General features: G+C 42.6%; 3 protein-coding genes across 15 annotated transcripts in view; 2 read left to right on the top strand and 1 right to left on the bottom strand.

Moving 5' to 3' along the window:
• The window catches only part of PSME4 (proteasome activator subunit 4), a 90,646-nt gene extending 77,248 nt beyond the window's left edge, over nt 1–13,398 (bottom strand). For all 4 annotated transcript variants that reach the window (XR_009447973.1, XM_059659824.1, XM_059659823.1 and 1 more), the window contains exon 1: nt 13,157–13,398. Coding sequence is in view for 3 of the 4 variants with exons in the window: in XM_059659824.1 (XP_059515807.1) it covers nt 13,157–13,398 (242 nt within the window). In the remaining variant the exon portion in view is untranslated. The remainder of the gene's footprint in view (nt 1–13,156) is intronic.
• Nucleotides 13,397–27,826, top strand: part of ACYP2 (acylphosphatase 2) — a 182,288-nt gene continuing 167,858 nt past the window's right edge. For 3 of the 8 annotated variants that reach the window (XR_009447974.1, XM_059659830.1, XM_059659832.1), the window contains exons 1-3: nt 13,397–13,892; nt 21,134–21,213; nt 22,906–22,973. Coding sequence is in view for 5 of the 8 variants with exons in the window: in XM_059659830.1 (XP_059515813.1) it covers nt 13,397–13,892; nt 21,134–21,213; nt 22,906–22,973 (644 nt within the window). In the remaining 3 variants the exon portion in view is untranslated. Of the gene's footprint in view, nt 13,893–21,133; nt 21,214–21,908; nt 21,969–22,905; nt 22,974–24,657; nt 26,028–27,826 lie in introns of those variants that run through there. The other 5 variants (XM_059659833.1, XM_059659831.1, XM_059659839.1 and 2 more) reach the window with 5 other exon arrangements.
• On the top strand, nt 21,897–27,521 carry LOC132213369 (WD repeat domain phosphoinositide-interacting protein 4-like). 3 transcript variants are annotated; one of them, XM_059659826.1, is made up of 3 exons: nt 21,897–21,968; nt 22,906–22,973; nt 26,034–27,521. In XM_059659826.1, the coding sequence occupies exon 3, from the start codon at nt 26,077–26,079 to the stop codon at nt 27,157–27,159; it is 1,083 nt and encodes a 360-aa protein (XP_059515809.1). In that variant the 5' UTR covers nt 21,897–21,968; nt 22,906–22,973; nt 26,034–26,076; the 3' UTR covers nt 27,160–27,521. The 3 variants fall into 3 exon arrangements, with proteins under 3 accessions (XP_059515809.1, XP_059515812.1, XP_059515811.1); XM_059659829.1 differs by lacking the exon at nt 21,897–21,968 and having other exon boundaries at nt 22,906–22,968; nt 26,060–27,521; XM_059659828.1 differs by lacking the exon at nt 21,897–21,968 and having other exon boundaries at nt 22,930–22,973; nt 26,060–27,521.

The following is a 27,826-nucleotide window of genomic DNA, read 5'->3' as shown; positions in this document are numbered from 1 at the left end:
GATGAACAGAATGAACTGTTGATTATAATAGAATCAGGGACATAGAAAGGGAATGGACTGACTATTCTTCGGGGGGAAAGGGGTGTGGGAGATGCGGAAAGAGACTGGACAAAAATCGTGCACCTATGGATGAGGACAGTGGGTGGGGAGTGAGGGCGGAGGGTGGGGCGGGAACTGGGAGGAGGGGAGTTATGGGGGGGAAAAAAAGAGGAACAAATGTAATAATCTGAACAATAAAGATTTAATTAAAATAAATAAATAAAAAAATAAAGTCTAAAAGACCTGTCTACATAAAAAAATAAAATAAAATAAAATAAAATAAAATAAAATAAAATAAAATAAAATAAAAAAAAGAAAAAACTCAATTCTAACATGTGAACATTATTATAGCCAAAAAGTCTGATTATAATAAAATTAGAAAATATTAAAGTGTAATGAAATTTAAAAATAAAATCAGTTAAAAACATGCATATGAATCTGATTAAACAGCCAATCTCCAGACTTAAGGCATTCCCCCTCCAAGGGGCACGTCCTTTAAAATCAGGTTCACAACAGTAATGACTATCCTTACTGTTTTCAGCATTATTCTGAATCTAGATTAAAGAGTAAACTAGGTAACAAAAGATAGAATAGTATGGTGTCAATGCTATGACTATACCTAAAACATCCAAAACAACCAACTAAAAACAGTTTTAGACTACATAAGAAAAGCTAGTGTTTTTTTAAAAGCAACAACCTTCCTGTATGGCACCCAGAAAAAAATAGTGATGGTTGAAGGAATATTGTTCCATTCATTCTTAATACCACCACCACCAACAACAAAAATTAGAAATTTCTCTAAAAGAAATGTATAGGAGCCCTGGCCAGGTAGTTCAGTCAGTTAGAGTGTCAGCCCCGATATGCCAAGGTTGTGGGTTCGATCTCCAGTCAGGGCACATGCCAGAAGCAACCAATGAACGCATAAATAAGTGGATCAACAAAGCGATGTTTCTCTCTCTCCCGGTCCCCCCTCCCTCCCTTACTCTTTCTCTTCATCTCCCTTCTTTTCTCTATTTAAAAAAAAAAATCAATAAATTTAAAAAAACAATAACACATTGTTTAAAAAAAGAAATGTGCAGGAATTACATTTTAAAACAATAAGATTGACTGACATGTAAAATATTTGAATAAATGGTAAGATAAGGATTGTTTTTAATGTCTTAATACCTGACAGTTAAGGCTAAATGACAATATTTAGGAAGGAAAACTACCATGACCAGTGAAATTCCTGAACTCTAAATTTTAATTTCAGACAGTAACTTCAACTCTTCCTTCTACCAAAATAAATATCACACATTTTTGCTGTAGCTATATCAGTTGCAGTCTTTTCTTTCTGTTCCTAAAGTGTCACCAAATAGAAAAATAAAAAAAGGCAAAATTAGCAGAGAAAACTAGAGGATCAGGAATTAATTACTTTGACTAAGTCCTTCATCATTACACATAATATTGAAAATGCAGATAACAGCTAGAAATAATAAGTGAATGGTTAAAATGAAGAGTTTTCTCATAAACCCACCTCTCTTCAAACAGCATTTCTAGAGCAAATGACAGGTACAGGATGACAGTTACAACTCAAGTAGTTCCTTTAGGCCAAGAACTCACAAGTCAAATGTGAGGAGACACATACTTGGCAAACCAAATATACAGAAATAAGGGGACAAATGAAGTATTAGAGTTTTGATTCTTTCAAAGCCAAAGTTTCACCAAATATAGAGATCACTGAACTGAAAAAAGATTAGAAGACTGTCATCACTCTGCAGAAACCCGTTTGGCTCAGTGGATAGAGCGTCGGCCTGCGGACTGAAGGGTCCCAGGTTCGATTCCGGTCAAGGGCATGTACCTGGGTTGCGGGAACATCCCCGGTGGGAGATGTGCAGGAGGCAGCTGATCGATGTTTCTAACTCTCTATCTCTCTCCCTTCCTCTCTGTAAAAAATCAATAAAATATATTAAAAAAAAAAAAAAAAAGAGGACTGTCATCACTCTGAATAGGCAACCCAAGGCCAAGATAATCTAAGGATTTGGGGAAAGAGGCTCATGAGACATCTCCAAGTAGAGGAACAGAGCAAGAACAGGGTACTTCTGTGGCAACGTGATACAACCAAGAGAATGTTTCTTATTTCTCCATTTCCCCTCCAAAGAGGTCGGGCTGAGGATCAAGAAAGGTGATATACTATCACAAACAAACAACAATAAAGAATATTAATTCCAAGTGACTGCTGGTATGAAACAAAGGCAAGTCAGTTGCTATCTAAATAGAGGATGTCTATGTTTCCATTCTAGCTTGCTTTTCAACTCTCAACATTATAACAACTTTGGATAGACAGGTTTACTGATTTCAACATAGTAGCCAAGCAAGCAGGAAGAGCATGGTTCTACGAGATTGCTGAGAATTCAAACTGCTCTGTTAGTCTCCTGGGCAAGTCATATAATCTCCTAAGTATATACATAAAACCTGGGTGTCCTCACAAAGCTATGGTGATGGACAATTGATTAACACATGAAAAACATTCTCATTTAATTGTTCTAGAATGGGGAGGAGGGGGTCCAGGTCCCAGGTTTTTTGTTTTTTTTAAATTAAATTTACTGGTGACATTGTCCAATACGAACATATAGGTTTCAGGTGAGGATTTCTATGTTACAAGACCTGTATATTGCACCATGTGTCCACCACCCAAAGTCAAATCTTCTGTCACCATATATTAGGACCTCCTTCCCCCCACCCGTGATTTTTTATAAGCTTCCCAGACGTCTTACCACGTTTGGGAACCACTGCCCCTTTGCAGATTGACTAGACTCGCAGTGGTCTGCAAACTGCGGCTCGCGAGCTACATGCGGCTCTTTGGCCCCTTGAGTGTGGCTCTTCCACAAAATACCGACTTCTGTGCATGGGCCACGAAGTTTCAATCGCACTATACATGCGCGCCCGCACGTGGTATTTTGTGGAAGAGCCACACGCAAGGTGCCAAAGAGCCGCATGTGGCTCTCGAGCCGCAGTTTGCCGACCACTGGACTAGAGCATAATACATGCTTTTAAAAATCTACTTAAGTCATTAAAAATGTAATATTAATATAATCTGTTACAATTTATATTTCTTTTTTTACAGAGAGGAAGGGAGAGGGATAGAGAGCCAGAAACATCGATGAGAGAAGAAACATCGATCAGCTGCCTCCTGCACGCCCCCCACTGGGGATGTGCCCACAACCAAGGCACATGCCCTTGACCGGAATCGAACCCGGGACCTTTGAGTCCGCAGGCCGACGCTCTATCCACTGAGTCAAACCGGTTCTGGCAATTTATATTTCTTTAATTAGTTATTTGCAAAATAAATCTTAAGATGTTAGCTTAATATATAATTATTTTCTTGTGAATTATTTGTTCATATCCTTAGAAATCGATCTATCCTTTAAGACTCCCTCCTTCATGAAGTCTTCCTTCATTCCCAAACTAAAGTGCTACCTCTGTCCTCTGTCCCTTAATAGCTTATACCAAACTCTGAGTATTTTTCATATTATATCTCATACTATAGTTATTTATGTACACATTACTGTATTTCTTTAGATGACTGAAAGATATGTGGTGGCAGGAACCACCCCTCTACAACATCTATTTAACCCTCAGCTCTAACCAGAGATAAAACAAGGTAGACATTTTTTCAACAGATTGAATATACAAGTATACAAACAGCTCACCAGAGCTAATTCTATTTTTAAAAAGGAAAAAAAACACTTTCAAACAAACAATAAATACTTGACCAAATTGCCTTTAAAACATTAAAAGTAGGTTTCCAAAACACATTAGAAAACAGTTCTCTCATCTTTATCAAGTACAGTATTTCTAACGGGAGACTCCATATGGGCAAGGAGGTCTGAGGTGTCCATTTCTCTGTATGCCCATCCACCTCAGGTTGAACAATGCTCACTTGCAGTTTCAGCATACTGTATTTCCTGACACTCAAATTGACATGATAATTTTAGAGTAACGAAGTCATTCACTATTAACATCTAATAATAATGTGTCTATTCATTTCTCCCCAGTTGGTTCTCTCTGGAGGCATGTATTTCTTTAAGTGGGCATCCATTTCTTAAAATGCTTTACTGAGTGTCATTTAAAAGCCAGGTATTGGCAACAAGCAATCTATAGATATAAAAAGCCAGTGTTCCTAATGACCGGAACCACCAAACGACTGGTTGCCATGAGGCGGCATTGACCACTTCTTAGTCCCTACGCCCCTCCCGCAAGCATGGATGGGGCGGGACTGGGGACCAGCGGGCTGAACTGCTGACTTCTTGGTCCCCTGCAGGCTCCGATGGATCAGCGATGGTGAACAGTGGAATCAGGGTGGGTGGCGGGAGGACTGGGCTGGCTGTCAGGCTGTTGGGTCACCAGCTCATCCCCAGCTGCTGGGCGGGGGGGGGGGGGGGGGGGGGCGGGGGCCTGAAAGCAGGGGCCTGAAAGCAGGGGCGCCGGCAACTTCACCTCCATGCACGTGTGCCAGGCAGGCTGCTGATGGAACGCGTTGCCTGCTCGGGGCCACTCACGCAGGGGTGGGTAGGTCATGGGCGCACCCCACAGCCTCTGTCAGTGCCTCAAGCCCCAGCAGCAGTGGCAGTGGCAGTGGCAGTCATTCTGCCATTATAGCGACAGGTCATTCCCTTCCCCTGCGGCTTCGTCCAGAAGGACGTCCGGTCTAATTAGCATATTATGCTTTTATTATTATAGATAAATGTGTGTGGTGATATGATCTGAACTACAGAAAGAAACCTGTAAAATCAGAAGCTTTCATATTGTTTGGCCACGACCCACAGTAATAAACACACACACACACACACACACACACACACACACACACACACACAACAAAAATCATAACCATTCCCCCTTATTTACTTCCAAATTCAGTCTAATAATTCTAATTTAGTTCACCAACAAACAAATAAAACCTCCCCAAGAAAACAACAACTAGGTCAAGACCTACTAAATTTTACACACACACACACACACACACACACACCCTTTGGTCATAATCCACAATTTGAAAAATTCTATATTAAGCATACTCACAAATGAACAGAGATAAAACAAACAAACAAAAATGGTGAAGCCCCACAAGAAAAAGCAAACCACAATATGAAAGTCTTAAGATATCTGGCTGTTAAATTATGACTTTTTAAAAAGATTACATTTCTAAATCATTCCTGGATTTGTTAAACGGTAATTTTTCTCCTGCCACACACATAATGGGGGCCTCTTTTTGTTATATTGACAGAAACTTGACATTTTTATTTATTGGGATCTCTAGAAGGTTACCTACCTTCCCTCAGAACACAAGCTGTCCCAACTAACCTTTTCAGGAATCTGCCCAAAATATAAACACTCATATGCAAAACGCTGCCTTCATAAAATGTCTAGCTTTTAAAAAATATATATTTTTATTGATTTCAGAGAGGAAGGCAGAGGGAGAGAGATAGAAACATCAATGATGAGAATCATCTATCGGTTGCCTCCTGCATGCCCCCCGCTAGGGATGGAGACTACAACCTGGGAATGTGCCCTTGACTGGAATCGAACCCAGGACCCTTCAGTCCACAGGCTGACGTTCTATCCACTGAGCCAAACCTGCTAGGGCAAAATGTCTAGTTCTTTTTAAAAAATATATATTTTATTGATTTTCTACAGAGAGGAAGGGAGAGGGATAGAGTTAGAAACATAGACAGCCGCCTCCTGCACACCCCCTACTGGGGATGTGACCGCAACCAAGGTACATGCTCATGACCGGAATCGAACCTGGAACCTTTCAGTCCGCAGGCCAACACTCTATCCACTGAGCCAAACAGGTTAGGGCAAAATGTCTAGTTCTTAAAAAAGACTTAATCCTTCACTTAAAAAAAGAAATTGTCAGACACTGAAATGAACAGCTCAAAGATTACCAACACATTCCATTTAGACTATACACCATTAGATTACAAAGCATTTTTAACAATGCTTAAGCTATCTCCAACTTATTTAAACTACAATACTATTCTCAAACCCATTTCATAGCTGCAATAGTGTTCTTAGCAAGAGAAAAGCCCTTCCCCTGGCTGGTAATTCAGTTGGCTAGAGTGTCATCTCCATACACCAAAGCTATATATAGTCAGGGCACATATAAGCAACCAGTGAATGCATAAATAAGTGAGACAACAAATGGATATCTCTCTCTCTCTCTCAAATCAATAAATATATATATTTTTAATATATATTTGATGGATGGTTCTAGCCTTGCATTACTATTTTCTTTTTGTTATTATAGTAAACATTTCACTGAACAACTGTGGCAAGTATAACTCATTCATACAACAAATTTAGGAACATTTGCCATCACAGGAATTTGTTCCTTGTTGTCCTTGAAAAAGAAATTTTGGGCACATTAGACAAACTTCCCAGTGAGTTTTAATGATAAGATGACATTTCATTTTAATATTTAAAAGTACCATTCAATGTAACTTGAAAACTCCAGGCTTGAGCAAAGCCCCAACCAGAGGATGACAGTCTCACTGAGCTTGAGAGGCAGAAGTGGGTGTTCTGGGGAACATGCCCTTGACAGGAATCAAACCCGGGATCCTTCAGTCCATGGGCTAACACTCTATCCACCAAGCTAACCTGACCAGGGCTTAAGAAATTTTTTTAAAGAAAGGGGAAAAGCCTTTATTATATTTTTAAACTCTAAAATTTGGGGTCTAGGTATTATGAAACAGGTGATGACCACTACCAAAATTTTAGTTCATCTAACTACATTTTTAATGCTAAATATTTAATCATACAGTGAGAGCTCAAACTTGCTGATACAATCAATATAATCAGCTTTCTTCTCTAATTAACTTTGGGTTGGTTATGAAACACAATTTCTTCCATAACCAAAATGCTTCTCTCCACTTCTTTGGTTAAAAATATACTTTTGAACCCAGTATCAAATGCTTTTAGTTTTCAAATAAAAGAAGAGTTAATTCTATTATTACTGAGGACCTATGAGTGTATATGCCACTGCACTAAATGCTGGAAGCAGAGGGAAGGCGGTAAATATGGACGGAAGAAGACGCTGACCTGAAGAAAGCGTACAGCAGAGGGAAGATGTGTACATGAAGAATAGAAAAGCAGGAACCAGGGATCAAGAGCGAGTGCACTAAAAGGAAAGAAATGCTGAACATAGGCCAAATATGGAAGTAGCCAACCTCAAGATTCCAAATGAGAATATTTATAGTATGTGCTGCTTTTAACATTCCAGTCGTAATCCCAGTAAATGTAAAGGTTTTCTGTTGTTTGCTCACTGTTGCTTTTATTACCATGTTCTCGGCTTGCTGTTTACACAGTAAGAATGAGATTTTTGATCTAATTTTCTGCAAAGATTAGAGGAAAACAGATTTGGATTTTGTATTGGGGAGGAGGATTCACCAGAAATAAGTCTGCTTATTAGAAAGTTAACATCTAGGTCCTACAATGAGGACAGGTTTACAAGTTGTGCACTTGTTTACTAATAAATAAGCATCCTTTAAAAAACAAGAATCTGCCATCACTTCACTTCAATTATGAACACGCAGTTCAAAAAAATTTTTTTACAACACTGCAAAAACAAATGTTTTTAAATAATGTTTTTTAAAATGTTTTTTTAAATGGTTTTAAATATATTCGAATCTTAGAACTATGGTACTGCTGTACTAATTTTTTTTTTTTACTAACTTCCTTTTCTCAATGTACTGTGTTAAAATACACTAGTCAGAATGAGAATCTTTTTAAAAACCAATTAACTTTAGAATTCATATTTTCCCAAATTTCTTGATGGAGTTACACACCTTACCTAGTCTGTCCCAAATAAACAAAAATGTGACTAAAAGCAAGAGCACACTGGAACTCCCTGAGGGTGGAAATCTTTCACTGACACAGCCAAAAAGTGCCATCCACAAAAGGCACTCAGAAAATAATCTGTTCAAAGACTCCTGAATACAACTTTGTATCCAACTATCTATTAACCCTATCAACATCAGTGTCTGTGTTTTTAAAGTGAAGACAATTCAAGGGAGTCCTTGTTACCCCAGAATTTATTCTATATCTCCAAAGTTGGGGGGTAGGGGGAAGGGAGGGAGATAAATGTCATAATAAAAAATGTTCATTAGTAAGTATTTTTAAAACTGTCCATGAAGTCTGTCTGTAGTCAACCTTAGACAAAACAACACAAATGAAATGAAAACTTAGAAGTAAAATCACAAATTTTGCAAAAAAGAATTTCATGAGATTAATCGAAGTGGCAATGGATTATTGCTGAATTTTTTTAACTTTGATAATGATGGGTACAGAGTTCATTTTATTGTCTTCCTTTGAGTATGCTTGACAGTTTCCATAACAGAAAAAAAAGTCTAAACAAAAAGAATATTAGAAAGCTGTTCAGCCGAAACCGGTTTGGCTCAGTGGATAGAGCGTCGGCTTGCGGACTGAAAGGTCCCAGGTTCGATTCGGGTTAAGGGCATGTGCCTGGGTTGCGGGCACATCCCCAGTAGGAGATGTGCAGGAGGCAGCTGATCGATGTTTCTCTCTCATCGATGTTTCTAACTCTCTGTCTCTCTCCCTTCCTCTCTGTAAAATATCAATAAAATATATTTAAAAAAAAAAAAAAGAAGATAACTTGGCTTTAAAAAAAAAAAAAAGAAAGCTGTTCAAATCATATATATTGACAAATGAGATTCTGGCAGAAACACACAGTTAACTAGTGAAAGCTGATAGGGTGTTTTGAAAGAATGATTAAGAGAGGTCCCTAGAAAAAGGGAAGGGCTCCAAGTATAACACTGTTAGGAAAAATCAAATGTGTGCATGTGTAGGGATAGAGCAACCAACTGATGTGTCTCTCTCACATAGATGTTTTTCTCTCTCAACGTCTCTCTCTCTCCTACTCTCTAAAAATCAATGAAAAAATATCGAGTGAGCATTAAAAAAAAAATTAAAGTGTTAATTTTTTAAAAATCTAATGTGAAAGATAACTTATTGTGTGTGCTATTATACAACTTTATCAGAAAAATTCATGTCCCCCAAATCACTTAATTCACTTATTTTGTTCTTTTCTTCGGAAAAACAACTTTTTCACTACAAAGAAATTTTGGTTCCCATTTTGCGTGTGGTCATATAATAAAAACAAATCTTTTCTACTACTTTCTCCAACTGTTTCTCCCTGACAAATATGGTAATTTGTCAAGATTTCAAGATTCTTTTACAACAAAAAAGCGCTTGTATTTATTGTAATTTCAATACTCAAACATTAGATACCCTATTAAGTACATCATGTTATTAGGCAACTGAGGTTCAGTGGATAGCATTTCTACTTTCTTCCCCAACAGAGATGATATGAACTTGGGCACTCCAGTGTTCACATTATTACTTTCCACAAGAAAGTCAGTTTATTTGATAACTCACATCTTGACTAAATGTAATACATTATGTGGTTTCAAATGGGAGAATCCTATTCCTGTCCAGGAGGAAGACTACAGCCTATTCTTAATAATCAAACAAGGGAGCTATAGTTTCATTAACAAATGAAATGATTTCACAGTTTAATACAGTCATTTCATTGTAAAACAGTACAGAACATTTTATTATAACAAACGAGACATCTAAATTTGCTTCATAATACACCAAGCCCACTTACTTCAGTAAAATAAAAATTCTGTGAAAGAAAGAACCAATCTTGAATGGAGTAAGCTTGTAGGAAATAGTAGCCCATTCACTAATTGTTCCTCCTTTTGCCCTTCCTTCAGGCCAATTTAAAGTGGGAGAGCTAGCTGGAAAGGCCCTTAGAGACTAGTCCAGTGATTTTTTTTTTCTTTTCAAACAGTATGTTTTGGTGCCCTAAGTAGACATCAGGGGTTCAATGAAGTGTTACAAAGAAAAAATTGAGGAATCCAATTCTGTGCTTAAGATTTTGCTTAAGAACACTGCTAAAGTCTGAAACACCGCTAATAGTCTATACTCCCATTTTCCAAAAGAGGACTCTAAAGCTAAGAGAGGTTAGGCAAGACTGAGATGATAATGTTGGTGGCAAAGCCAGGTATAGATAACCTGAGGTCTCAGGACCAGACCTCAGTGCCTCTCAGGAAAGGTCCAGAAGGGCAAGGGAGAAAAGGCAAGTTTCACGATTACCTTTCTTCAATTCCATTCTCTACATTTGGCCAATACTCTTCACGCAGTGTCCATGAGCTATCTTTACTATCGTTCTCCAAAGACCACCAAGCTAGTTTGTGCCTCTCGTGTCGCCTCCCTTCTTAGAAAATGGCCCTGTGATATGTTATGCCACATGATCTCTCTTGAACAGGTTCTAATACTTTAAACTGTATGCAAGAAGTTGTGTCATATTACAGGACCAATTTTTTAAATACACAGAAGCAAGCTTTCTTCACAGAGATGCTGAATAGACCCAGAAGTCTTGAAATGGACTGAAACAGAGTTACAGTAACTACTCAAATGAAGTAAAAAGTCAAAAAAGGAGTCTGAGTGCCTCTCAAACCAGAACTCTACCCCACCCAGGCCTGTGATGGCTAGATTAGGGGTGTACACTTCTGGTCAAGGACCCACTCCCAATGCCTCTGAACAGCACTTACATTCATCTCTTCTTTAGGAATGTGCTTGATACTTTACAGACTGCTCACGGTCCTGGTAGTAAGATACACACTGGCTTATTTGAAGCTCTACAGGATAAACCTTTAACAAGATTTTAAACCAATCTTTTCAATCAAATCCACAAAGATTGGGCAGGCCCCAGAAAAGTACAACCTAGAAGTTCCCTTCAGATAAAAAATAACATAAAATTACAGAGCACTGTTTCTCAGGAATTATTTAATCCAAACCCCTACTTCTCTTCCAAGAATACTGAAACACATGATTAAAGTAACTTTGCACAGTCACAGAGCTAGTGGGAGAAATTAGATTTTATTTTCATTACTACTTTCCACTCTTCTACAAAGTACTAAATATGATCACTACTCAGCTATCGTCACATGTTCTGGCATCATTTAGATGTAAACTTGTGCAACACATACAAGGCTTAATAAACAAGCACAGATATAAACAGGTCACCTTAACATGACTTAGGAGAAAAAAAATTCACCCAGATCACAACATGTCCCACCAAGTTCAAAATGTCTCATAGCGCAATCCCAAGAATCAGTTTCCAGCCACTGTCCCAAAATAAAATACTGATAGCATTTCTTGCTGGTAATTTAGATATATAAATGGTTTTAGGTTCATAAGTTATTAAGCCATATAACTGCGATCTTGCCCTAAACACCAAGGACTGTGTCCAATGTATTTCTAGCCTTTCCTAGGCAAAAGCTACTTATACCTAAATAAGCCAAAAATAATAAAACCTTAGGTGATAATTTGCCAAGTTCAATACATGTCAGAAAACAATGCGTCACTATGCGTGTATAGGTTCTAGATTCATAAATCCAAATTAGACATGCATTCACACATCAGTATATTGTGCGTTTAAAAGCAGTTGTTTGTGTCCCCCAAAATGGTTCTTCTCTGGCAAATCTAATCCAAGTGATTAAAGTGGGGAATTACTGGAACTGACAGAGTAATGATCTTTACTGTGCCTGAGTAACAAACAGCTAGGAGACGCACTTGAAAAATCATGTTAATTCTAAAAATGTATAAAGCATTCTTCTATTTTGACTAATAGTGGTTCTTCTCCCCGTTGTGCCCCGCCCCCCCGCAAGTCTCCTATGGATCTGAACACCATACATTTGACTCTCCAAGCAAAAGGAGAGCTGTTAACCTTGACATTTTATGGTCGCTCTTTAAAAGAGCAACTTGTGTTTTATTTTTTGCTTTTTAATTAAAAAGGTAATTACTCCCACCACCACCACCATCTGAAGTGGATGTGAGAAATTTGTCAGTGACTCCCTAATAATAGCCATAATCCTGGGAGGAAATGTAAAAACTATTTCATTACAAAACCCTGAGTCATTACCCAGTTCACTCAGCAGATGTGGATAAACAGTGGGTAAGTGACATGTCTTATGTGTTCAACCATTCATACCCCCAATGCATGAACATACAATGTTACCAGATTTCGGGTCCAGTGAACTAAACAAGATACAGCAAAAAAAAAAATAATAATAATAATTTTTTTTAAGTTTTTCTGACACAGTGAAGATGCCCATCTGGCAAATAAAGTCTCTAACCTGCCTCCCAGCAACTGTATTTTACCCGTCTTCCCCTAACGTCGGTTGCACTATAGTTCGCAGCCAGGTTATGCCAAAAACAAATGAATAAAAGTAACAAAAGAACAGAACTCCCGAAACGGACTTCGGCAATCGACATCCATCTCAGCGACTCAAAATTCACACACGCCCGAAGTAGCTTCCAGGACAGCCTGAAGCTCTCCCCTCCATCCATCTCCCCCAGCAGCATTTCCAAGCAGGAGCAAGAGACACCTCCCCTCCGTCCTAGGACTCACCTTTCTCCACATTAACGTCTAGGATACAGCCCAAGTGCGCGCGGAGGGCTGATTTCAAGCCCATCTTTCCCATCAAACCCACAAAGATTGAGCAGCCTCCCCCAACCCCGCCCCCCCCCCAAAAGTAGAACTAGAAGTCCCCTTCGGTCTCCTTCCCATTCAGAAAGTTACTAGACGCGAAGGGGGAGCTAGGAAGCGGCGGCGATCGTGGGGGGAAGCAAGAACAGGAGGAACTGCTCCAGTCAAGAGCTGCTCCCCCAAGGACGAGTCCTCCTTGCACCCCGACCCACAGGAGCACAGTCCGAGGGACACCCATGGGGGAGCCGCTGATCTCCTTCCCCGGGGACCCCGCGGGTCGGAAGACAACAATCCAAACCCTCGGGGGAAAGCACAGCCAGGGAGGGCGAGGAGGGCCGGGGAGACCCGCAGAGGTCCCGTGGGAAGGGGGCGGGGAGGGGGGCCGAGCGCTTTCCCGAGCGACGGCGGCGGCGATCGCCGGGGGACCCCCAGCTCGAGCACCGCGGAGCGGGTCCAGCCGTCGGGAGCCGGCGGACAAAGAGCCGCCCCCGCCCGCGGACGCCCCCCTCCCCCCGCCAGCCCCGGCCCCGAGCCCACCCGCAGGCCCGTCGCACTTACGTGGAGAGCTTCCTGGTCCAGAAGAGGCCCCCGGGCCACAGCTCCTGCAGCTGCACGGCCCGGCCCAGGTTGCTTTTGATCTGGGCCAGCTGCAGGTCGGACTCGGCGTCCAGGCGCTCGGCGTAGGGCAGCAGCTTGTTGTAGACGATCTCCTTCTGCGGGACGAAGGACCGCGGGCCCGGCCCGGGAAGCCCGCCGGGCTCCGGGGGGTCCCCGCCGCCCGCCCGCTCCGCCGGCTCCATGAGCCGCGGGACGCCCGCCCGCCCCCTCCCCCCCGCGCCCTCCCGAGCCCCCTCCCCTCTCCGGGCTCCGCCTCCTCCGCGGCGTCGTCGCCCTCGGCCCGACCGCTCGGCCCCCTCCCCCGGCCGGCGCGCTGCTGGCCCCGCGCGCTCCCGGTTCGTTGGCGGCGGCAGCGGCCGCTCCGCTCGGCCCGCAGCGGCTCGGCTGGTGACGCTGCAGCCGCCGGCCCGGAGGTTCCGGACGGGCCGCAAGTCACTTCCGGGGCGGGGCGACGGCGTCGGAGGGGGCGGCGGCGGCTGGGCGGGAGCCGGGGGGCCGCGCCTTCCTCCCGTGGGCCCGGCTCCGAGCCCCCCTCCCTCGGGCTTCACCGGCCGAGCGCCCGGCCGCCCCACCGGAAACACGAGGCGGAGTTCCAAGCCATTGTCCTGTGGGGCCGGGGCTGCGCGCGCCCTCCCGCGGCCGCCTCCCGGGAGCCGCGGTCACCCACGTGATACTCGGAGGTGTGTTTTTTGTTTTTCTGCTTTTACTCTGACCCCTTGAGGTCCTCTCTTCACCACCCTCATTCCAAAGAAGGGACTAGTTACTCATTCAGCAGAGAGGCGTTGGCCTGTGTGTGTGCCAGGCGCTTCTTTTTGACCTTCAGGAGGGAACTAAACAGCTCCAGGTGTGTGCCCTCCAGGGCTTTAGCCCGGCAGAGCCATAGCCTAGCCCTAGGCCCTAGGGAATAAGCAATTACAGCACAACACTGTAATTGCTAGATAAGTACGGGATGCCTCCGGAACACCTAAAGAGGTGTTCACACTTGGGGGGGGGGGGGATTTGGGAGTGTCAGGTCCGTTACTAGAGCGAATACATACACTGAGTGGCCAGATGATTATGACCACCTGACGTTTGTAGGCAAATTATCTATAATTTCGTGCTGAAGTTGCTAGAGGGCCAAACGATTATGAATAGGGAAGCAGGTTGTTTACCACGACAGAAGTGATTTTTTTCTGAAGATATGGGTAAACAACGCGATTTAACAGCCTTTGAATGTGGGATATATATATATATATATATATATATATATATATACACACACACATACTGAGTGGCCAGATTATTATGACCACCTGACGTTTGCCGCCATACACTGCATCGTATGGGATATGGAAGCCGAAGGCCTGTTCGAACACCTTTGCTGTCTGCAGTTACCAAGATAAAACGTCTCCAATTTGCACAGGAACACAAGGATTGGACAGTCGAGCATTGGAAAAAAGTCATGTGGTCCGATGAAGCACGTTTCCAGTTGCATCATGCAGATGGCAGAGGGAAAATTTGGCGGAAACAGCATGAAAGCATGCACCCCACATGCATGAGTACAACCCTTCAAGCTGGTGGGGGCAGTGTTATGGTTTGGGGCATGTTTTCCTGGCATGATTTGGGCCCTTTAATTCGTGTGGAACAACGTCTGAATAGCACAACATACCTAAGTATCATCGCTGATCAAGTTCATCCTATCATGTTGATGGCGTATCCCAATGGAGATGTCTTCTTCCAACAAGACAATGTGCCATGCCATGGTGCTCGTATTGTGTGGGAGTGGTTTCAAGAACATGAGGGAGACTTTACCTTGCTTAGGTGGCCCCCACAATCACCAGAACTCACTCCAATTGAGCATTTGTGGGATGAAGTTAAAAGAGCCGTCAGGCAGCTGGTTCCACAACCATCAAATCTCACAGAACTGGACAGTGCTATTCATCAGGCATGGTGTCAGATGCCCCGAATCACCTTTCAACATCTCGTGGAGTCAGTGCCAAGAAGAATTGCCGCAATATTGAAGGCTAAAGGTGTCCCAATGAAATACTGATGGGGTGGTCATAATAATCTGGCCACTCAGTGTATATACATACACACACACACACACACACACACACACACACACACATACATATATATCCCACATTCAAAGGCTGTTAAAGTATCTTTCACCTGAGGGGACATCTCTGTGGCCTCAAGTATGCATTCGCTCTAGGAATTCAAAGAAGTCCAGAGTGGCTGAAGATTGACTGCAAGAATTGAGACTGCAGAGGAAATGTTAGGGATTTTTTTAGAGCGTTATCCTACAGGCGACAAGAAAGTCTGCAAGATTTTAGTCATAGGGGTGGTATGATGTCACTTACATTTTTTGAGCAATCACTCTGCTTTGAATGAGAATGATTTAGAACAGACGAGGTTGGGTACCGGAGGATCCCTTAAGATGTGACACGATGGCCTGGATGTCAGTTGAAATGATTTGAGAGCCATTTCAGCAAGTAGAAAGGCCTGGGCTTGATAGCTATTTGTAAGAGTGAAGTACAGGGAAGGGACAGGATGATGTCCGAGTTCTGGTTTGGGAAGCCAGGTAAATAGTGAAGCCTTTCCCTGAGATAGAGGACACCGCAGAAACAGCTTTGGAGGCAGAATGCCTACGGGATGGCTAAGTATTTTGACATAATGGATGAGGAAGGTGATCTAAACTGGGATATAGATTAGCATATACAGGGATTGGAAGGAATGAGATATAGAGTATTGTTAAAGGATAAACTGAGCCAATTAAAATTTTGAAGAGTTTATTTTGAGCAACAATTTTTAAACATTTTTATTAAGTGATTTGAGAGAGAGAGAGGAAGGGGCGAGAGATAGAAAAACATGGATTTGTTGTGTTACTCCATTTATGTATGCATTCATTCGTTGATTCTTATATGTGCCCTCACCAGGGATTGAACCCACAACCTTAGTATTTGGGACAATGCTCTAACCAACTGAGCTACCCCACCAGGGTCTATCTGAGCAACCATTGATTCCAGTTGGGCAGTGCCAAACCTGGAGTGATTAAGGGTGCTCCACTGACATGAGCCAGGGGAAAGACTTATACAGTAGAGAAGGTGTTGAAGCCAATAAAGGAAACTATTTGATTGGCTATGGCTTCAAGCCTAGTGGGTTGTTTGTGATTGTCCTTGGCATTTAGATTTCATAACCTTGAGGCACACCTAGATTTTGGTTTGCTTAAGTAGGCTGCCAAAGCATTAGTGCCACCTCAGTCTAATGATCTCCTTGTTTAATTAATTTAACAGCATGAAAAGAATAGGGTCCTTGACCAAACTCTGAGGAACTCAGGGTTTGAGAGAGAGAGAAAGGAGAGAGACCACAAAGAATGCTCAAGGAGCAGTGGGAGAGGGAGGAGGAAGTCTAGGAAAATGGCATTCTTGTAAACAGTGTTTCAGATGGAAGAAGTGATTAACCCCACAAAAGGTCCTGATGGGTCAAATGGAGTGAGAACTGAGAGGGTTCCTCGGAATTACTGATAAAGCAGCTAAGCCCAGCCAATATAGCTCAGAGATTGAGCTTTGATCTATGAACCAATAAGTCACGGTTCAATTCCTGGTCAGGGCACATGCCCGGATTGTGGGCTCAATGCCCAGGTGTGGGCTCAATCCTCAGTTGCGTGCAGGAGGCAGCTGATCAATGATTCTCTCTCATCATAGATGTTTCTATCTTTCCCTCTCCCTTTCTCTCTGAAATCAATAAAATATATATATATATATATTTTTTTTTTTAAAAGAATAGTTTCAGTGGAGTGTAGGAATGGAAACCAGATTACAATGACAATGGAAAAATGGAAGTAAACAAATAGAGACAGCAAATGTGGACTGTGTTTTTAAAAAACTTTGGGTAAGCCTGGCTGCTGTGGTTCAGTGGTAAACGTTGACCCAGGAACCAAGAGGTAACTGGTTTGATTCCAGGTTTTGGGCTAGATCAGCCATGGGCAAACTACGGCCTGCGGCCGGATCCAGCCCGTTTGAAATGAATAAAACTAAAAAGAAAAAAGACCGTACCCTTTTATGTAATGATGTTTACTTTGAATTTATATTAGTTCACACAAACACTCCATCCATGCTTTTGTTCCAGCCCTCCGGTCCAGTTTAAGAACCCATTGTGGCCCTCGGGTCAAAAAGTTTGCCCACCCCTGGGCTAGATCCTCAGTAGGGACGTGCAGGAGGCAATGATCGATGATGTTTCTCTCTCATTGATGTTTCTATCTCTCAATCCCTCTCCCTTCCTCACTCTAAAAATCAATAAAATATTTTTAAAAAAAACAAAACTTTGAGAAGAACAAGAGAGAGAAAAGGAGTTAGCTGAAATAAAAAGAGGAAATTTTGAAGGTGGGATATATTTAAATGTTTAAATATTGACTAGAAGTAGCCAGTGGAGAGAGGCTGAAGATAGGTGAGTGAAGATGACAGAGAATGGAAGAGAATGTGGAGTCTGGCCCTGAGCAGTTTCCAGATTACTTCCAGAGCCAGAGGAGAAAAGCAAGGGAGGGAGGTGCACATGCAGAAAGGTTTGCAGATTTGGTAGCTGGAAGTTGGAGAAGTTCTTTCCAATGGTTCCTGTTTTTGTTGTGTGTTTGTGTGTGTGTGTTGGGGGGGTTTTATTGTTGTTTTGTTGAATTTTGTTTTCTGTGAAGCAAGAGAAGGAGAATGGGTAGGAGATTTGAGGAGATTGAGGGAGGTTTAGAGTAGTCTCAAAATTCAGAAAACGAATTAGAGAAACAGAATTGCTTGACACTGAAGGTCGGAAGTATAATACGCCATCATCTGTCTGCACAATATAGTGATTTTCTCCAATAATGTTTAGCAGCCCAGGCTGTGTACCTACAGGCTGGTATGATAGAATGACAAAGGAGTAAGGGAATGGTATGTCTGTTGGTGGTGGTGAAGGTGTGGTGTTAGTTACCATTGGCTGAGCACTTCTCTCAGCCAGTGCTTTACTTACATGACCTCATTGGATTTTCTTCTCTAAATAGAGAGAATTGAGTTGAGAATATTTGAAAGGGAGTGGTTAACATTATTCTACCCCTTGAAGTTATTCTGGCTGGTCTAATAATCAAGTTGATATGAGAAAGATTAACAGGAGAAAATGACCACATTTTTATGTATGTACTTATGGGATTCCATAAGAATGTGGGACCCAAAGACAAATTGGGCAGCTGAGGGGGGGGGGGGGGGGTTCAGGGGGGTTGGGCTTGTGGTTTGAGGCTTCAAAGGAGAAGGCAATTCCCATGGAGGTGAAAAAGCAAATGTTTGGTAAACAACTGTTTATTGGACCATCTTTAACAAGGAGACACTGAGAGGACTTTAATTAAAGACTTAGCTAGATTCTTTCCTGTCTATCAATCACACTTAATTCAGATTAAACTATAGTTATCTATAATAATATCTCTCTTCCTGGAGCAGGTCCTCTACTAAATTTTTTTAGGTAGTTAGGGGGAAGGTCAAAGATTCTTCTGGAGTCTTTTGGATCTTAAAAAATAATAAGTTTAAAAAATCAATACACCAAAAAAGTGTATTGTATGGCAAACTGTTTCTCACAAAGTTAAAGTGAAGAGAGAATAGGGCAGAATAAGCAGAGAGTTTAGAAGTCAAGGGACTCAGATCCTGATGCAGTACAAGGATTAGCCTGAACATGGGATCTGGAGGAACAGGAATGTTTGGATTTACTATTTCAAAGAAGCAGTTCCAGGTGATGCCAAGTTTCCTGGGATTGGATGTCTGTACTGGCAAAGAATAAAGAATTCTTGGAGCCCAGCTGGTGTTGCTTAATGGTTAAGCATCGACCTATGAACTGGAAGGTCATGGTTCGATTCCAGGTCAGAGCACATGCCCAGGTTGTGGGTTTGATCCCCAGGTAGGGGGCATGCAGAAGGCAGCTGACCAATGATTCTCTCTCATTGATGTTTCCATCTCTTCCTCTTCCTTCCTCTCTGAAATCAATAAAAATATATTTAAAAATAAAAGAATTATTGGAGCAAAAGAGATGAAGTCTCTTTCTGTTATTCTTGTTAAGTTTAATAGAAAATACTATTGAAACCCCTTGAAGTGAGAAGATTGGGAGACCTTAAGTTTCTCTGGGTGACGTAGTCTTCTCATCCCTGAAGACAATAATCCAAAATCTGAGGTCAGTTTTCTCCCCAGACCAACTTCCAAGCTTTTTGTATCTCGTAGAGCTCAGAATACTCTGCCAACAATAACAGCCCATTACTCTTTCACTCAGACCCTGAGGGAGACATTGGCTTCTTATCGGACCCCTGAAGGAGCCGACTGTAATCACCCTTCTTAGAAGACCCAGAACATACAATATCCCTGCATGGAAAATATTGGTGGAGGAATTGGCAGGGATAGTTATCAATCAAATATTTATCTTTGATGTACGTACTGGCCCACTACTTGATAATTCACTTCTTAACAGTGAACACAAGAATAGGTTGTTAGTTTCATGCCTTCTCCTGCCTTGCTTTTTTTCTATATCTGATGTATTTAGGCCTGGGGATATATTGGCAAGTGAATGAATCTCTGTTGCCAGAGCATAATCTTTGAAAATGAGTCATTTTAGTATAATCAAATATCCAAACTCTTGCTGTTACAGTTATTAAAAGACACCAGAATATTGGACCTGAGAAATGAGGACTTTTTCTAGTCCCTGCATGATTTTTAAGTTTTGAATATGTCATCCAAAAAATCCTTTTTATCCAGTCATACTATCCACTTCACTTCATTTGCACTAAAGTTCAAATATGGAATTCAGTTTTTAACTAAAGGAATGGATTTTTCTCTTATTGTTTTACAGTTTTTCTTTTTGTTAGGCGTTTTGCCATTTTACTACAGTGTAACTTCATGTGGGCTTTTTATTAATCTTGCAAGGGATTTGTATTTCTTAAAAGATTCAAATCCTTTATTAGTCTACAAAATTTTCATCTATTTTCACAACTTTTTTTTATTCTCTCCTTATAGACTTCCTATTAGATATCTGTATCTTTACATTCTGATCTCCATTATTCCTTACACTTCTCAAATCTTTGTCGCTCTACCTCATTCTCAATAACTTTATCAGACCTGTTTCTGGTTCTGAGAATTTTTTGTTCATCTGTATCTGATCTGTTGTTAAATCCCTAATTCTCCACAAGAAGGGTCTGTAAAATATCAAATCCCTAGTTCTCCACCGTGAAATATATATCCGTTAATTCTGTAAACATGTATTGACTGCCTTCTGAGTGTCAAGTGTGAGATCATAAAATGAATGACGCAGTACTTGTCCACAAGGAGTTCACTGTGGATTGACAAACAAGAAACAGATAAAATTGTAACAAATGTCAGTTGGAATCTTCTTAAGATCTCTAGATGAAACTACTGCAGGTCCTCAATGTCCTTTAGTTATAATGTTGATAAGATACCATAGGAACTTAACTCTTGTTTATATCAGTTAGCCTATGATGAAATTGTGTGTGTTTTTTATATTGGTTCGCTTAAAGGCACAACCTGTTGATGACATTAACTGAGGACTGACTATAATTCAAACTCCCTTACACAGATGGAAATACTGAATGCCTCATCCAATAATTCTGTTAATTTTGGAGGATGGGGGCTTATGTTTCCATAGTCACTCTCAGCTCTAAACTTCAGCTTCTGCTAAACTAGTTCTGTTGAATCATCATCTTACCATGAGGCTTCTGTTGTCCCTGTTTTAGTAATGCTTTCATCTAAACATGGAGCTGGCATTTCCCCCCTTAATTTAACAATTTTCATACCACAAACCATTCACACAAAGCTTTCTATGTGTTTGTAAATAAAATATAGACAGGTTCAGGTGAGAAGAGATTTGTATGCTAAAAATACGTACAATTTAAAATTTAACATGAAATATTTTTTTTCCTAAAAGATCCATTTTGGTCTAATTCCTGGTCTCATGGAGCTCTCTGTCTAGTGGAGCAGGCAGACATCAAACAACTCATCCTACAGGTATTTAATTGTAATTTCATTAAATCCCTTAATAGGAAGAAGAGGGCTCTGATTGTGTAGAACAGGGGGCCAGAAAGACCTTTTTGAGGAAGTAGCATTTGGTGAATGAAGGGTTCAGAAGGAGAATTAGAAACGATCCAGCTAGGAAAACAGTACGAGGGCAAGTTTGACGTGGCGGAAGAACTCGGCTCGTTTGAGAGCCCTGAAAAGATCTGTGTGCTCAGGGAGGGAAGGGAAAGGGGGCGATAAGGCTGAGAAGGTAAACAGAGTTAAATCATACAGTGCCTCGTAAATTGGGTTCAGAATTTTAGATTTTTATTCCCAGAGCTATTTCAGTGATATGAATACAGTGCTGTGGGCAGTCACCAGACATTTGGGGGAAGCTGAGCAGTGTCATTAGGGTCCTGAAGTCAGGTGGATACGTATACCCCAGGCAGAGGTATCAGTATGTAGAAAGCCCTGGCGTTTTCAGCAGGCCTGGGTAGGCTAGGTAGCCATGACTGCTGTGTGGTGGGAGCACAGAAAGTGTGGATAATGGCAAGAGAAGAGACAAGGAAAGCTGAGACCAGATTCCAACTAGTCGTGCATGCCTTCCCCAGGTGTTTGTGGTTTATCCTGTAAGCACTGAGCAGGGGCATCACACGAGGAGCCTTGTCATTTATAAAGCTAACTCTGAACGTCATTGTCATTGTCATAACAAAAATAACTAGCACATTGAAGAGAGAGCCAGTGGTGAACAGTGAGGTGCTTTAGAGGTAAGTGACGAAGGTTAAAAATATGCCTTGGCAGTTTGCAGTTAGGAACTAGCACTAATTCAAACTTGACCCCAAAATGGAGTGAGGAAATTTTAGACTAATCCTTTTTGAACATAAACGGAAAAATCTTACCAAAGAAACAAACAACCGCAGTACAAGATCCTAAGTGAAGATTCAAGTACCAGTAGGCATTTGGATTTCAGTTTCTAGAGTTAGTGGAAACATAAATTTGGAAGTTGTCAGCATATAGATGATATTATATTTAATGTTAAGGGTCTAAATTAGATCACCTGAAAAAGAGGATAGAGAAGAGAAGACAGTAAAACCTTGAGGCCTCCAAGTGGGACAGAGCAGGACAAACCAACAAAGGAGCAAGAGAAAAGGAAAACCAGGGCAGGTTGGTGCTCTCTGTTCGGGTATGGATATTCTCTGAGAGGCTCACTGGACTCAGCATGTAATTGTACTCCCAGCTAAGATCGATCACAGTGATGAGTAAGCACACGGCTCTGGGCTAGAAGGGGAAAACAGTGCTGGAGTCTGGAGGAATCCCGGGCAGCTTCCTTATGTCCTCTTCCTCCCATGAGGGGCCATGCAGAGCATGCTCTTCCCCGAGAAGTAAAAACGCCCAGCGACATGTTTATGATGTTTCTGCTGCGGGCAGCCCATTAGAGACACGGCGCCCAAGATTGTTTACTGGGGTCTGATCATGTAGGCACCCTCTGCCTGCAAAAGTCCAGGTTCCCAGAAGGAAAGCAGGTGTTCAGCATAAGCCACACTGTTTATACCGTCTAGCTAGGCACAGTGAGCCATCGTGCTATTAGGAAACCATGGGAACACTGCTGAAAATCAAGTTCCCAAATGCTAGCTCAGGGCCAGTGTTGGAAGCTCCCTGGAAGGATAACCATCTCAGGCCTGCTGTCCTAACTATCCTGCGCAGAGTGGCAGCACGGAAGCTGGGTGGAGAGCGTGTCTAGGGAGAGAAATGCTGCTGAAGAATCAAGTAAGGTAAGGACCACAGTGGCCAATGGATTGGGACTATACAGGTTGGGGCAAAAGGAGATTTACGGTTGTTCACATGGAAAATAATAAAATAATAAATAATAACAAGAATAAACTGTGTTTTGCATACTCACAACTGTAAACTTACTTTTGCCTTACCCTGTAGAGATCATTGTTGACCTTGGCAGGCACAATTTCAGATGCATGGTAGGGTAAGGAAACTGGCTGGGGAGGATTCAAGAGTGACTTGGTGCCCTGACTGGTGTAGCTCAGTTGGTTGGAGCAACATCCCATGCACCTAAATGTTGCTGGTTCGATTCCCAGTCAGGGCACATGCCTAGGTTGCAGGTTCCATACCCAGTGGGGACTCATACGGGAGGCAATGGATTGAAGTTTCTCTAATACACTTCTCTCTCTCCCCCTCCCTCCCTCCCTTCCCCCCTCCCCGTTTCCCTCTTTCTAAAATTAGTAAAAACATATCTTCCAGTGAGGATTTTTTTAAAAAATGTGACTTGGTGAGGGAGTATAGAGCATGTATAGAGAGGATATTTCAAGAAGTTTTCTATGAGAGGAAGCAAAAGAAGAGAATGTAGCTTAAAGATATTATAACTCAAGAAAACTTTTTTTTTAATAGATGAGAGATACTAACATGTGTTTGTTTGGGATCAAAATAATTTATTAGCCCAGCTGGTGTGGCTCAGTGGTTAAACATCAACCTATGAAACAGGAAGTCATGGTTTGATTCCCAGTTAGGGCACATGCCCAGGTTGCAGGCTCAATCCCCATTGTGGGGCATGCAGGAAGCAATGGATCAATGATTCTCTCCCATCATTGATGTTTCTATCTCTCCCTCTCCTTTCCTCTATGAAATCAATAAAAATATAATAAAAATAAAAAAGAATGATTTATTAGGAAGGGAGAGATAATGACGTGGAGAAAGAGGTATTGGATTCAGAGAAGGAATAAAATTATGGGAGAAGAGACGCTCCCTTCATTGAAAGGGAGGGAAGAAGGAAAAAAATGTACAGATGCAGATAGAATTATAGATTGGGGAATGGGATTTGGGAATGGGATGATGAGCAACTTGTGATGGCTTCTGTTTCATCAGGGAAGTATGAGGCAGTGTCCTCAGTTGAGAGTAGAGGGTTGTGAAAAAGATATGAAAGGAGTGAGGAAAAAGCAGAAAATTGGGAATCTGTAGAATAAGGAGGAAAATAATTTGTGATAGCAAGTGTGTAAAATAGAAAACTAGCAGGGGAGAGGTCATGCTAGGCAGGGGTTAAGGACTGAGAGCAACAATTTGAATTTATAGTATTGAAATGTTTCAAGGAAACTGTTGTATTGGGTAGCAGTTAAAAATAGGAATGAAATGATTAGGCATTTAACCAAATAGTTACATATTAGCTCAAAGCTACTTCAGTGTAACAATTTCATTTCTACGTTACTCTTACCCCTGAACATCTGAAACTCAGTGGCCAATTACTCTCCCCCAGCCTAACCCACACACAAAACATACTCTAACATCGCACTCTAACTTCCCCCACCAAACAAAACAGGAAGAGTGGTTATGTTTAGCTGATAGTGTTAGTCTGTCATCTAGCGTTTCCGTTAAATTCTGAATATCGAGTTGGTGTATTTTGAGACAGTTCTTTTTACATTCATATCTATTTTTTCAACCCTGCCATGACAGGAGCATCTTTCCATTTTCACAGAAGTGTCTCATGAACACAGACCTAAAGTCTATTTCAGAGAAGGTCCAGGGATCTTTGCTATCTGAAGGACGCAGTTCTCGTGTCTGTACTGCCACTCATATCTGCTGAACCCCCCGCAGTACTTGTCTCAGAAAACTGCTCGGCTCCTCCCACTTATCCCATTATTACTTTCAGCTGTGAGATGAAAACGTTCTCTGTAAAATAAATTGCTTTCTCTAAATTAAAAAAAAAATGTCAAATAGCTACTTTCATCTTGTACTTAGTCTCAGGTTGAATCAGAGAAAAGATTTCGGGATGCAGAAATCTCATTCAAATCTGCAGTGTAACCTTGGTGTTGTTCTCAATCCAAAAATCACTATTATCACATTTCTTAGTTTTCTGGCCCATGAAATAAAATTAGAAATGCCTTTATTAGACACATTTAATTCAGGCTATCAGTTTAATTTTTACTTGAATAATGTGTAACTTTTCATATTTCCAAAGTTTCCCTCCCCCTCTCCCCCCTCCCTCCCAGTAGTTGGGGAGTGTGATAGGACACCTATGAGAGGTAAAGGGGGAGGAAGGAGGATTAATTAGGGAAAGCTCTACAGATCCCGATGCTGACCTGCCACCTGTGGAAGGAAAGGGAGGAAACAGGATTGGACAGGGGGAGCCTCAGACCCTGGTGGAGATCTAGGAAAGTCGGAGCCAGTGGGAAGCTCTGGGGCAAAGGCTGCCTGGTAGAGAAGTCCTGCACTGGCCAGAAATGGCTAGACCCTAGTCGCATCGCCATGCTCAGTCACAGGCAGGCTTCCCGGGAAGATGGTGACCGCAGCTTGAATGCTGCTGTGGTAGGACCCGAAGGTGCTGGGCCGGAGGCCGCTATTAGCTAACCACATTCTTCCAGCTGAAGGGCCATCCAAGCCACGCGTCCTCATGCCTGCTACATCAGCTCTGCCACTGTTGCTAATGTCACTCTCCCCAAGCAGTTCAGTTCTGCAGCTCACACGTTCAGATTATGGATTGTTGGAGACAGGCTCCTAACTCTTCTCCTTCTGGCCTTTATAGGAGATCTTTTAATCTCCTAAATGATCACTTTATCCCGTCAGTCCTTTGCTCAAAAATATTTATTCAGCGTCTCCCTTTTAAAACAATCCACAAAATAATGCCCAGACACTCTAACCTGGTATTCAAGGCTAACATAAGACTGGCCCCACCTTACTGTTCTGTTTTTATCTAACTTTGTGTTCTCTTGTCAATCCATGTGGAACCTACCTCAACATTTCATTTATATTTACATATTTTTTGTTGCTCACACAATGCTTCCTATTGTACTTATCACATCATTTTCCCTTTCTACTTATCAAAAACCCAGCCCAGCCTATCCCCATTTGTATCCAGGGAAGCAATCCTGAATCATGACTCAGCAACCACTTCGAAGGGTGACCAGCCTGCGTTTCAACCAAGACCAAAGCTGCTTTTGCTGTGCCATGCAGACAGGTGTACACATCTACAACGTGGAACCATTGATGGAGAAGGGGCACCTGGACCATGAGCAGGTGGGCAGCATGGGCCTGGTGGAAATGCTCTACCGCTCCAACCTGCTGGCCCTGGTGGGTGGTGGTAGCAGCCCCAAGTTCTCAGAGATCTCAGTGCTGATCTGGGATGATGCCCGGGAGGGCAAGGACTCCAAGGACAAGCTGGTGCTGGAGTTCACCTTCACCAAGGCAGTGCTGGCTGTGCGCATGCGCCATGACAAAATTGTGATTGTGCTGAGAAACCGCATCTATGTGTACTCCTTCCCTGACAATCCCCGGAAGCTGTTTGAGTTCGACACCTGGGACAACCCAAAGGGGCTCTGTGACCTCTGCCCCAGCCTGGAGAAACAGCTACTAGTGTTCCCAGGACCCAAGTGCGGGAGTCTGCAACTGGTGGACCTGGCAAGCACAAAGCCGGGCACTTCATCGGCGCCGTTTACCATCAGCGCACACCAGAGCGGCGTGGCCTGCGTGTCCCTGAACCAGCCAGGCACCGTAGTGGCCTCGGCCTCCCGGAAGGGCACCCTTATTCGCCTTTTTGACACACAGTCCAAGGAAAGACTGGTGGAACTGCGCCGAGGCACCGATCCTGCCACCCTCTACTGCATCAGCTTCAGCCAGGACTCTTCCTTCCTGTGCGCTGCCAGTGATAAGGGCACGGTCCACATCTTTGCCCTCAAGGATACCCGCCTCAACCGCCGCTCTGCGCTAGCTCGGGTGGGCAAAGTCGGGGCTATGATTGGACAATACGTGGACTCTCAGTGGAGCCTGGCGAGTTTCACAGTGCCTGCTGAGTCGGCCTGCATCTGCGCCTTCGGTCGCAACACTTCTAAGAATGTCAACTCTGTCATCGCCATCTGTGTAGATGGGACCTTCCACAAATACGTCTTCACTCCTGATGGGAACTGCAACAGAGAGGCCTTCGATGTGTACCTTGACATCTGTGACGATGATGACTTTTAAGGACCCCGTGGGTTGTGCTAGGGACCTGCAGTGGCAAAGTGCAGAGCATTTATGGGAGTGGGAGTGCTGAAAGCCACCAGCCAGCAAGCACTGATGGGGCAGGTGCACACTTTCCACTCCTCAGAGCAATGCCTGAACAGCTCATTTCTCCCAAGTACTTCTTGTGTCCTCAAGGACTGTGTGCCCACAGGGCCAGTCCAGGGACCCAGCGGGGCAGCAGATGCCCTGGGGCTCCCAACCTGGAGAAGAGTACTAGGGCCCCAGAGGAAGTGCCCTAATCCAACCTGTGGGGATAAAAAAATATTCCCAGAAAGAGACAATCTCTGATATGATGAATTTGAATAAAAATTAATAGTGAAAAACCCCCCAATTACAAACAAACAAAAAAACAACCCAGCCCAGCGCGGCCAGCGTGGCTTCGTTGGTTGAGCGAAGACCTATGAACTAGGTCATGGTTCGATTCAAGGTCAGGGCATATGCCCAGGTTGTGGGCTCGACCCCCAGTGTGGAGCATGTAGGAGGCAGCCAATCAATGAGTCTCTCATCATTGGTGTTTCTATCTCTCGCTCCCTCTCCCTTCCTCTCTGAAATCAATACAAAACAAAACAAAACAAAAAACCAGCCCATCTTTAAGGTGCAGTTTACATTCCCTATCTTACAGAAAGCA

Source organism: Myotis daubentonii, chromosome 12, assembly GCF_963259705.1.
Source record: "Myotis daubentonii chromosome 12, mMyoDau2.1, whole genome shotgun sequence".
Taxonomy (NCBI): Eukaryota; Metazoa; Chordata; class Mammalia; order Chiroptera; family Vespertilionidae; genus Myotis; species Myotis daubentonii.
Note: the sequence above shows the minus strand (reverse complement) of the source record. Positions and strands in the feature narration are given on the sequence as shown.